General features: G+C 37.9%; 1 protein-coding gene across 4 annotated transcripts in view; it reads right to left on the bottom strand.

Annotated features, from left to right (window-relative positions):
• Positions 1-1,173: 1,173 nt before the first annotated feature.
• The window catches only part of LOC103030998 (CSC1-like protein 2), a 79,305-nt gene continuing 70,352 nt past the window's right edge, over positions 1,174-10,126 (bottom strand). For 3 of the 4 annotated variants that reach the window (XM_049466021.1, XM_049466024.1, XM_049466022.1), the window contains 4 exons: positions 9,560-9,727; positions 9,068-9,183; positions 8,816-8,893; positions 1,174-7,900 (listed from right to left, as the gene is read on the bottom strand). In XM_049466021.1, the coding sequence (XP_049321978.1) occupies positions 7,715-7,900; positions 8,816-8,893; positions 9,068-9,183; positions 9,560-9,727 (548 nt within the window). In that variant the 3' untranslated portion in view covers positions 1,174-7,714. The remainder of the gene's footprint in view (positions 7,901-8,815; positions 8,894-9,067; positions 9,184-9,559; positions 9,728-10,126) is intronic. The other variant, XR_007424940.1, reaches the window with a different exon arrangement.

Raw genomic sequence — 10,126 nt, 5'->3', positions numbered from 1 at the left:
ATTTTTCTTCCCTGATGATGCGGGCATATTCCACGATGATAACGTCAGGATTCATGGTGCTGGAATGGTGAAAGAGTTCAGGATTCAGGGAGCATGAGATCATCATTTTCACACATGGATTGAGAGAGTTCACCACAGAGTCCAGACCTTAACCCCATTGAGAATCTTTAAATTTAAATCTTTAAATTACTGAACTAACTCTGAGCTGAAGTATTTGTTAGCTCAAAATAGATTTTCTCCATCGATAAACAAAAACACAAAGATTTGTAGACCAAATTTCCATGACTTTCCAAAACGTATCCAGGCCTGGAAATCAGGGGTGGGCAATATTGTATCATATACAATATATCGTGACAGAAATATCATGATATTAAAAATACATATGGTGATAATAGGGATGTTCTGTCTTAAAAGTAGTCTATTATTCACTGTGAAGCTTTAAGTGTATTGATTGTATAATTGTTTTAGTTTACAGTTTATATGCATGCACTAAGTATTCTGCAATATTTTTTTGCTGCATTATATTATTTTATGCTGTATTATTTATTTTGCCACATTATGATTATGCTGTAATACTCTACTATATTTCTGAAATTAATTAATTATTTTTCTGTTTTCCTATATCGCCAAGTATATCGTTGTCGCAAAAATACCCTGAAATATCGTGATATTATTTTAGAGCCATATCGCCCACCCCTACTGGAAATTGCTATTTTCAAGATCCATGGCTTTTCCAGATTTTTCATGACCGTACAAACCCTGTATCATGATGTTAATCATGCATAAGCACAGAATATTGTGACTGTGTAAGTGACTGACACCAGTAATAAAATATACATGAATTTAAAAGATCTAACACTGATTATTTACATCTAAATCACAATATTAAAAGCTTAAAAAGTCTTATGAAGAAGAAAAGGTTTGATTATTTGCGATTAATTCTAAAACAGATTTTAATTTATTTTAGAATAATGTATATGTATATTATAGTTATAGAATGTTGATTTTTTTCTATTATTTAAGCTCAACAGAAAACATTTTTTTTTATTTGATAATATTTTAAAAGATTTCTCCTGTATTTTTTAATCTCCAAATCTGATCTGCAGTATCAGTTTTATTCTACCCTGTGCTGCTCTCTGCTGGCTGTGCTAAAGAGGACAGGACTCACACCCACAGGATGAATACCAAGTTTTATTGATCAAGGAACTGAAGATGTCGACAAATGCTTCACCACAGAGATGAACTTCTGGACGAAAAACGCTTCAAAATAAATAAATCACACAGCCAAACAAACTCTACAGCTCAAAATCAGACTACTGGCTGGAGTGGCAGCAGAAACTAGCGTCAATGAAGAGCAGACTGGGAAAAAAAAAAAACAATAATGCAAAAACAAGACACTATTTTACATTTTCTCTTCAGTTCCTCTCCTTATTCAAGACTTATACAAACTGTACATATGTGCTTTGGAACACCATCACGATGACGGTGCCGGAACTGAAGTGTATATGCATTTATATCACACATCCATCCGCTTCAATTCACTCCATTTACTAAAGGCCATCCAATAGAGGAGTTCTGCACTCAACACATTTACCACTCTTTTATTCTCCTCTTCTAAAAGACATTCTTCATTTCATAATAGAACAGATAGTTATAATGATTAAAACAAAACCAAACCAAATATAAAGTGAAGGAGTGATGAGATTAAAAATCCATGAAACAAACAGCGAGGTTTAGTTACAGCTAGTTATGGACACACCTTATCAATACACAAACTGCTTTTATCAAATACTTCAAAGCTTCAGCTCTTTTTGTGTCACCAAACAGTGTCTGCGACAATTAAAAAAAAAATAAAAATCATAAAACCCTCCGGCCTTTCCTTTCATGGTCTAATGTCGTGATTAATGCTGCGCTCCATTTAAACTCGGATGTCAAAATTCTCAATTTCAATTACTCTATAGCCTAAAATCAGCTGGGCAATATGACAATATTTTATAGTATTGTGACAAATTATTGCATTGAGTAAACAATGTATTATGTTTTAAAGTGTATTAAGAATACAATCAATGCTAAAAAAAAAAGCACTGACCTAATTTTTATAAAGAGTGTAATGAGTCCTGATTCTGTAACGGAATATAACTGAATATAAAAATCACTGCACTGTGAATGAAACAGTATATGAATAGCAGTCTTAAAGAATCCGCCTCTGCTGATGCATTTTGTTCTGCTGTGAAAACGTTTATTGTTTATCCTGAAAAAATTTACTTTAAATATTGGCATATAATATTTTTATCATACCACTAAGCAATTCCCACAAGGACTTCATATGGTGTTAATTTATGCAAAATACCACCAGTCTCTGGTTCTAACAATGCAAACCTGGGACAATGTTGCTAACCAGTCTCTGATGCTAACAATGCTAATATGGGATGATTTTCAGTCATTGGACACTTGACACTAACAATGCTAACTTCGGTCGGGTTGATGTTACTTACCGGTAATCGATGCTAACAATGCTAACCTGGGACAAAGTTGCTAACCAGTCAATGATGCTCACAATGCTAACCTGGGATGAGGCTAATTAGTCATTGATCACGGATACTGATACTAATAATGCAAACATGGGACAGTGTTCCTAACCAGTCAGTGATTAATGCGAACAGAGCTAAACTAGAATGATGATTATCAGTTATTGAACATTGATACTAACAATGCTAACCAGGGTCAATGTTGCTAACCAGTAATTGATTAAGTGCTAATCAGTCATTGATATGAACAATAATAACCTGGGATGATGCTAATTAGTTATTGTACATTGATACGAACAATGCTAACCAGGGTCAATGTTGCTTACCAGTAACCTGCAAACCTGGGGTTATGCTAATCAGTCACTAATGCTAACAATGAGTTTGTTTGAATTCACCATAAACTACAGAAAACTACTGGTTTGATCCTAAAACCTGTTAAGCTTATGTTTTCTAGAAATGTTTTGAAATAGAGTACAATTTTCCAAACGTCAATTCGGGTGGAACATTTTTCCAAATTCAAACATCCGACTTCCGAGATTAAATGGAACGCAGCATTGTTTGCGCTCTCTTTCATTAGCTAATCGCACAAGCGAGCACAAGGTGGAGAAACACACCAAGAACCAGAAATGACCTTCATACGAGTCACTGACACCCTCAAGTGTTCGTGTTTAGTGCACTGAAATATACAATTCCCAAACAGAAAGAAAGAGTGAGTGCATGATCAAAAACATCCCAAGCGTCCTGTGACTCAAAGACAGACACAAATTTGCATCAGTATCTCCAGCGTGTAGCTACGGCATCCAGACACGTACATCATAAAGCTATGCCATACAGCCAAAAAGTGTCTACGCATGGCAACGTATAGATTCCTACTCACTACTAACTAACACTATTAACTAACTACGACCTGTGACTCAGGTTCAGAGATGAACTATGTAGCTACAGCTTTCATAGGTTACCATTGTGTCTACCAATGAGGAGCATGTAAACGAGGGTCATGCGTAAAAAAAACAACAAACAAACAAAAAACAAGCAACACAAAGACACCGATGTAAACAGATTTTTTTTTTCATCTTTTTTGAAAATAAAGAACACCTGAGACGGTTCACCATTTCCTCAAGTCACTGCAATACAGTCGTACCATGATCTTCGCTAGATCCACTTTGTTATGGATAATGATGCACCTGGACAAGATAAGACAAGATAAGCTTCCTCAGAATAGTAACCAGTTTCGGAGAGGTGGGTGATTTAAAAAGAAATTGGGAATACAGTAGAATAGTAATAATAATAATAATAATAATAATAATAATAATAATAATAATAATAATAATAATATAATAATAATAATAAACAAACCAAGAACAAAGACAACTCTAGAAAACCTATAATAACAGTGCAATCTTCATCATTTCTCTGAGACCTTCACCACTGACAAAATTAGGATTATGTAATTCATTACTGTCACCCAAAAAAAAAAATCAGGAAAAAGTAATAATTAAAAAAAAAAAAAAACGTAACTTTCAATAGAATTTAATGTGAAATGGAGCATTTTTATTTGACTATTCATTCAGAAATTTGGTAAGAATGCAAAGAACACCCACCAGATTCAAATTAAGCCAAAAAGTCTGCAACGATTTACATTTTAAACTTAGCTTGAAATGTTTTAACACAAAGTAGGTTCTTGGTTTAAGTTCAATTAATTGAAACGTTTAAAACAACCAAGCTACTCACTTTTATAAAGTTAAAACACCATTTTATTTTTTCCCTAGTATAGTTTATACTGGACCAATTCTAGGGGCCACTGTATCAATGGGCACAGTCTACAAAAATAGGCTTTTCAGGTCATAAAGAGTCCCAGAAAACAAGCAGAACACTCCCAAAATGTACTTCAGCAGGCAAGCCATTCCTGAAAGATTCCCCACTAGAACAAACAAACAAAAATAGACCTGCAAAACAAAGATTTATCTGGAATTGAAGCTGCTGGATTATACTGATGACCTCCTCATACTGCATCTCTTCAGAGCTAAACATCCCTTTAACATTCCTTTATACGACTGGTCTTCTGATACTTCTACCCAAATCTCTTCCTAAAAACTTTGTTGTTGTTTTTTTCTGAAAAGTTACTGGAGTTTAGCTCATCCCACCTCATCTTATCTCATCATCAGAGTGATTCTAGGCCTTTTTAAAAACAAGCCCAACATCCGCAACTCGCCTAGCTACCCACAATTCACCTGGGAGCTTACAACCGAAACATACTTCATGCAAAGATGTGAATGCAGACAGTTTAAGCCACGGCAATTGGGTTTTGTGCATAGTTGTGTTAAGTAGATTTGGGTCATTTCTATTGGTCCATTCTTCAAGCAATTTGGACATCATAATTTTTTTTAAGAATTTTTGCAATATTGCGATATTTAGTTTTGCAATACTGTATCAAAATTGTACCGTACTTTAATTATTAGTGTACACATACAGGCTGGTGTCAGGCATTATTTTTTATTTATTGAGTGTTGTGTTTAAACCTCGTCCACTAGATAGCTTGTCTTGTACTGTCATTAAATCCTGCTTACAACATTGCAATATATCAGTGCAATGTATTATATTGTAACCCCTGTATGGTGATAAGTATCGCATCGACAAGTCCCTGCAAGTACACAGCCCTAATTTAAACTGTAATAAAAACTTAGCTTTAAGCCTAAGTTGCAGTTACCTGGTTGAAATACTCAAAATTAAACTCAAAATATGTCATTTCATAAGGCAACACAAGCATAACTGCATTATGAGCCTTAATACAAGCGGCACTACACAGCAACCGCCACGTTGTCTTGTTACCTTCAGCATCAGGGCCTTGTGATTTGTGCTTTATTTGTACAGGAGGCATTCGCGCTGGCATTCACATTTCATGTCCTTGTGTGAAGTATGTTTCAGGCCTCTGCTCATACAAAACTACAGGCAATAAGCACTCAGAAATCTACCCGTCCTCCAGAGCTTCCACATCGCACCCAGCCTGAACTTACCCAGCCTGGTTGTCGTCCAAATGACCTGCTTTCCAGTGTGTCATCCACTTTCCACTGTTCTTTGATCGAGATCTGCTACTGCTAAAGGATTACTGAAATAAAGCTTACTGAGAGAAAAGCTGAGATTCTTCATACATGGTATAACCTCTCACATGCTGTACACAACATGATGCATGGACATATCTAATCTGTTTGGGAAAGTCTAAAAGATTTTCCCCCGTTTTCCCGATTCCCTACTAAGCTTGGTGTTTCTAGTCTGCTACGAAAGCAAGAACACTAGTGTTCCACTTCAAACGTATGCAAACAGACGTCCATTAAGGTAGTTAAGGTGAAACGAAAATAAAGCTGACCAACAACAGAATAGGAAACGGCGGGTGAACGAAGACCAGAGGACTCTTCGGATGTGGACTTCAGGCATGGTCCACAACTTTGGCTACATTCACACAACAGGTAAAAAGGTGAAAATGGCCCAAATCTGCTTTCCTTACCAAATGTGATGTGCCTGAACTGACATGCCTGCATAAAAGGGCAGCGCTTCACGTGAAGTTTCGGTTTCACCCTTCATAGAATTACAGGCTTCCTTAAGGATTTCCAGTAGCTGATGACTGGGATTTTTTTATTTTTCGTTTTTTTTTTACAGAGAATGCTTTCGCTGGAGCTGGCTGTAAAAAGGGCAAGTTATTCGGCCTTAGATTCTTTAAACTTCCCTTTTAAGCTTTTTGTCCTTTTCCTAATTTCTTTTGCATTTATTCCAACCTGGCTGTTTAAACTAAGTCGCATTGCTGTGGGTAATTTCTACCCGTAGCCTTTAAGATCTCCACATTGTTCGTGCCGCTGGAAAGACACCGACCTAGTTAGATTGCATCGCTAAGGACTCTCTTCACCTCTGATCACTTAGAAGCAGGACTGTGAAGGCTGGTCATTCCTCTGGTCAGTCTCTTGATGTCGACTGTGGTGGCGACCAGACTTCCTACGTTCTTATGAGGAGGCCGGTGCTGCACTCTCGTCTCCAAGCTATCCTCTACTGCGCATGTGCTCTGGAATGCAGAGTGTAGTATGAAAAATCTGTTCGCTTAGGCAATAAAAGACATGCGGACAGACGGAAAGACTGACAGATGAACAGATTGACAGACAGCAAGCAAACTAAGTCAGTTGCGCAGCAGCTAACACAGGTGAAGGATTAGGATTAGCGAGAGAAATGAAACTTCTCAAGGGCTGCCGCGCCGAGGCAGAGTGTCCTGGAGATTCTGAGTTTCTCTGCTCAGGAATTCCCAGACTATCGTTTATCGCTACGCCGTTCGCTCCAGGTGGATTCTGGGAGTTAGAGTCTCTAAACTATCAAGAGCTGGATGTTAAAGTCACTGTTTCCAAGTGTTTAGAAAGTACATAAAACATAGGCCATATAATGGAGCACTGTACTCTACTATATTTGAGGCTAGTCGTTGTGAATTTCCAAAAAACAGGCTTCCACTTCCGCAGAATAAGAAGCAGACAAAGAAGAAGTTTGAAAACAATAAATACAAAAAAAAAGAAAACATAAATCATAAATACACTTCACTCCATGACAAGCTCACACACAAACACACACACTTGCACTGACTCCAAAGCGCTAAAGTGTCTGTTAGCGGTCCCCATTGTTCTCTTTCTGCACAGAACCAGTCTGTAGCATAAAGTTAAGAGTGAAAGTGCAAGCATGAGTGTGTATGTATGTTTGTTTATGTATTTGTGTGTGTATTTGTGTGTGTGTATCTATTTATAGAAACCTGTCTACTATCTACTACTGTACTTGCATGTGCACCAACATGTCCAACATGTTCGTCTGTAAGGATGAGTAAATGTGTGAGTGTGTGTATGAGTGTTGGTGTGCATGGTTTGCGTATGAATGTAAATGGCTGTATGTGCAGTTTGTGCTTGAACACGTTACATGTTGGTGTGAAGTGTTTTTTTTATTTTTTGGCAACGCTCCTCAAAAGACCGACACACTGAATCCGTTCGTGGTGCTCATGAGGGAGATGACGCGGGTCACGCGGATGTGCGGAAAGCTCCAGAAGGTGACAGCTCAGTAATGGGTCGGAGACGTCCAGCGCGGCCCTCTCTCTTCCTCTTCCAGTCCCTCCTATTCTCTCTCTCTCTCTCCTCTCTCTCTCTTTCTCTCCATCAGTGCTGCTGCTGTTACTGGCGGACTTCATTGGCGATGAGGCTGTCCTCTCCGGACTGGAAGTCGGCCTCGTTGAGGCTGTTCCCGGCGTTGATCATCTCCTCGTCCTGCGAGGACCCCTGCCCATCCTCTTCTCCGCTGCCCCCGCCCGCCTCGTCACAGTTCGGGTCCTGCAGGACCTGGGCGATGTACATCTGCTGCTGCAGAACAGAGGAGAGCAGAGAACGTGTGTTAATTGTAAACATTAATAAAATAAATAATAGACCAAGAAAGAGTTACTGGCATGGAATTAAACTTTATATGTGTACATGTAATGAGGATATCTGTAAGTGACCACAATATCAGAACAAACAGCTGGTTCTATCAATGAGACAAAGAAAAGCTGGTCCTATTTAAGCTTGATGCACGCTTGAAACATTTTTTGGAAGTCTTTTATTTTTGTGGGCAAACATTATTCTGCTGAAAAATTACAGTTGTAAGTCCTGCCATGAGAGGCGACACATATGGCTAAAAGTTTGTCCAGTTGGTGACCCACTGACAGTCAGGATTTATTATTAAAGACTACAGTCTGTATACAGTTGCAGTCTGTAACAGTCCAGGTTTCTTTTTCACCAAACCATTGAAAACAAATGCAAGCATTGCAGGCTGGTAGATTACCTACTGTATTTTCCGCACTATAAGGTGCACTTAAAATTATGTAATACATATTAAAATTATGTAATATGTAATCTGTTGTGTTTGGGCACTTTTGGAATTAGGTGTGAACTGTGTGTGTGAGCCATTTGCCCATCTACTATTGCGAGTCTGTCCCCAACACTTTGTGTAATGCGATACTGTTACAAATAACGATTAGTCGACAATAAAATTTGTAGTCTACAAATTTAAATACTCAACATTGTCGATTATATCGACTAATTGTTGCAGCCCTACTGCCAACTGGACAAAATGTCTTTGAGTGAGTTCCACAGGCACGTCCAACAGGCAACAATCTTTCACCCAGAGGTACACTACCCTAAAATAGTCTCTGTGACCCTTTTTATAGGCTAGCAGGGAAAGAACCCAGTGTATAATCAGATCACACCTGTAATTAATTACATATCTGACACATGGCTCACCTGTGACCTGTTAGAGGGGGAGGAGCGCGCCGGCCGCCCGTTCTCCACACCGTCCACATCCGTGTCCTTGGTGTCGATCTGTACGAGGACACAGACAGACAGACAGAGAGAGAGACAGACAGGAGAGAAGGGAGGGGGATCAGTAACTCTACTCCGGTAGGGGTCAGGACCTAACGCTGCTACCTGCTCCAGCTAAGCTGGAGTCCTATTCTAGGGCCAGTGAGGGCCTACCTTGAGCGGCGCAACCCGTACCTTGTAGTTGTGAGCGCTGAGGTACTTGAAGTGACCGAAGCAGACGTGCGAAAGGCAAATCACGATGGTGATGATGAGCACTATGAAGGTGAACATGGACGTCGGAGTCACGAAGCCTGCCAGGGGGTTGGACGCGGTGAGGAAGAAAATGTGAATATCGACCAAAAAAAGAGAATTTTTTTTTTATTATGAGTTCAAAGCAGCAATAAAATAAATACACTTTAAAACAATGTATTAGTTTTTTTTTTATTTATTACTCACTAAAAGTATAGCAATAATATATATATATACATATATATATATATATATATATATATATATATATATATATATATATATATATATATATATATATGTATATATATATAGTAACAAAACAGTCTGCTTTATATATATTTTTTTAAAAGAACCTTTTGGGGAAATCAATCAACTGGAATAATAAAATCAGTGTCCATGACATCCTAATTATACTCATCTCTCTCTCTCACATACCTGTGCGTACAGTAGAGAAGAAAAGTAACCAGAAAAGGCAGAGGATAGGCGCGGCTACTACTTGATTGACAGCACCGGAGTGGATCTTCTTGTCCAGTTTGGAGGGCAGGTAAGCATAGTACATATTATACCTGTCCACCAGATGCTTCAGGAGCATGTACATCAGACCTGGCAGAAAACATTCAAGAGTTACACAGTGCAGGACAGCTTTAGTTATATATCATTCGGAAGTCAGTGCAAAATTCTTTAAATGACAAAAATTCAAAATATTAGTTCCTGTCCCATGACTTTTGGCATGTCATCTGTGTTATAAAAAAATAATAATGAATGTATTAATAAAAAAAATAAAAAATCACAGCAAACCACTCTGAATGACATTGCAAGTATCTGACAGAATTATTATGGTGAAAACTGATGCATAAGAGGATTTATTTTTGTTTTTTAGAATAAAAATAAAAACCTTTCTAAATTAAAAACTATTATTTAAATAATAGTAGTGCTGGGAGGTTAACCAAATTAATATAATCAAAAAATATCTGTTTTCTTATTTTCAAAATGGGATAATGG

The sequence above is a fragment of the Astyanax mexicanus genome, chromosome 16 (assembly GCF_023375975.1).
Source record: "Astyanax mexicanus isolate ESR-SI-001 chromosome 16, AstMex3_surface, whole genome shotgun sequence".
Classification (NCBI taxonomy): Eukaryota; Metazoa; Chordata; class Actinopteri; order Characiformes; family Acestrorhamphidae; genus Astyanax; species Astyanax mexicanus.
The sequence above is the reverse complement of the archived record's forward strand: the minus strand, read 5'-3'. Positions and strand labels throughout refer to the sequence as shown.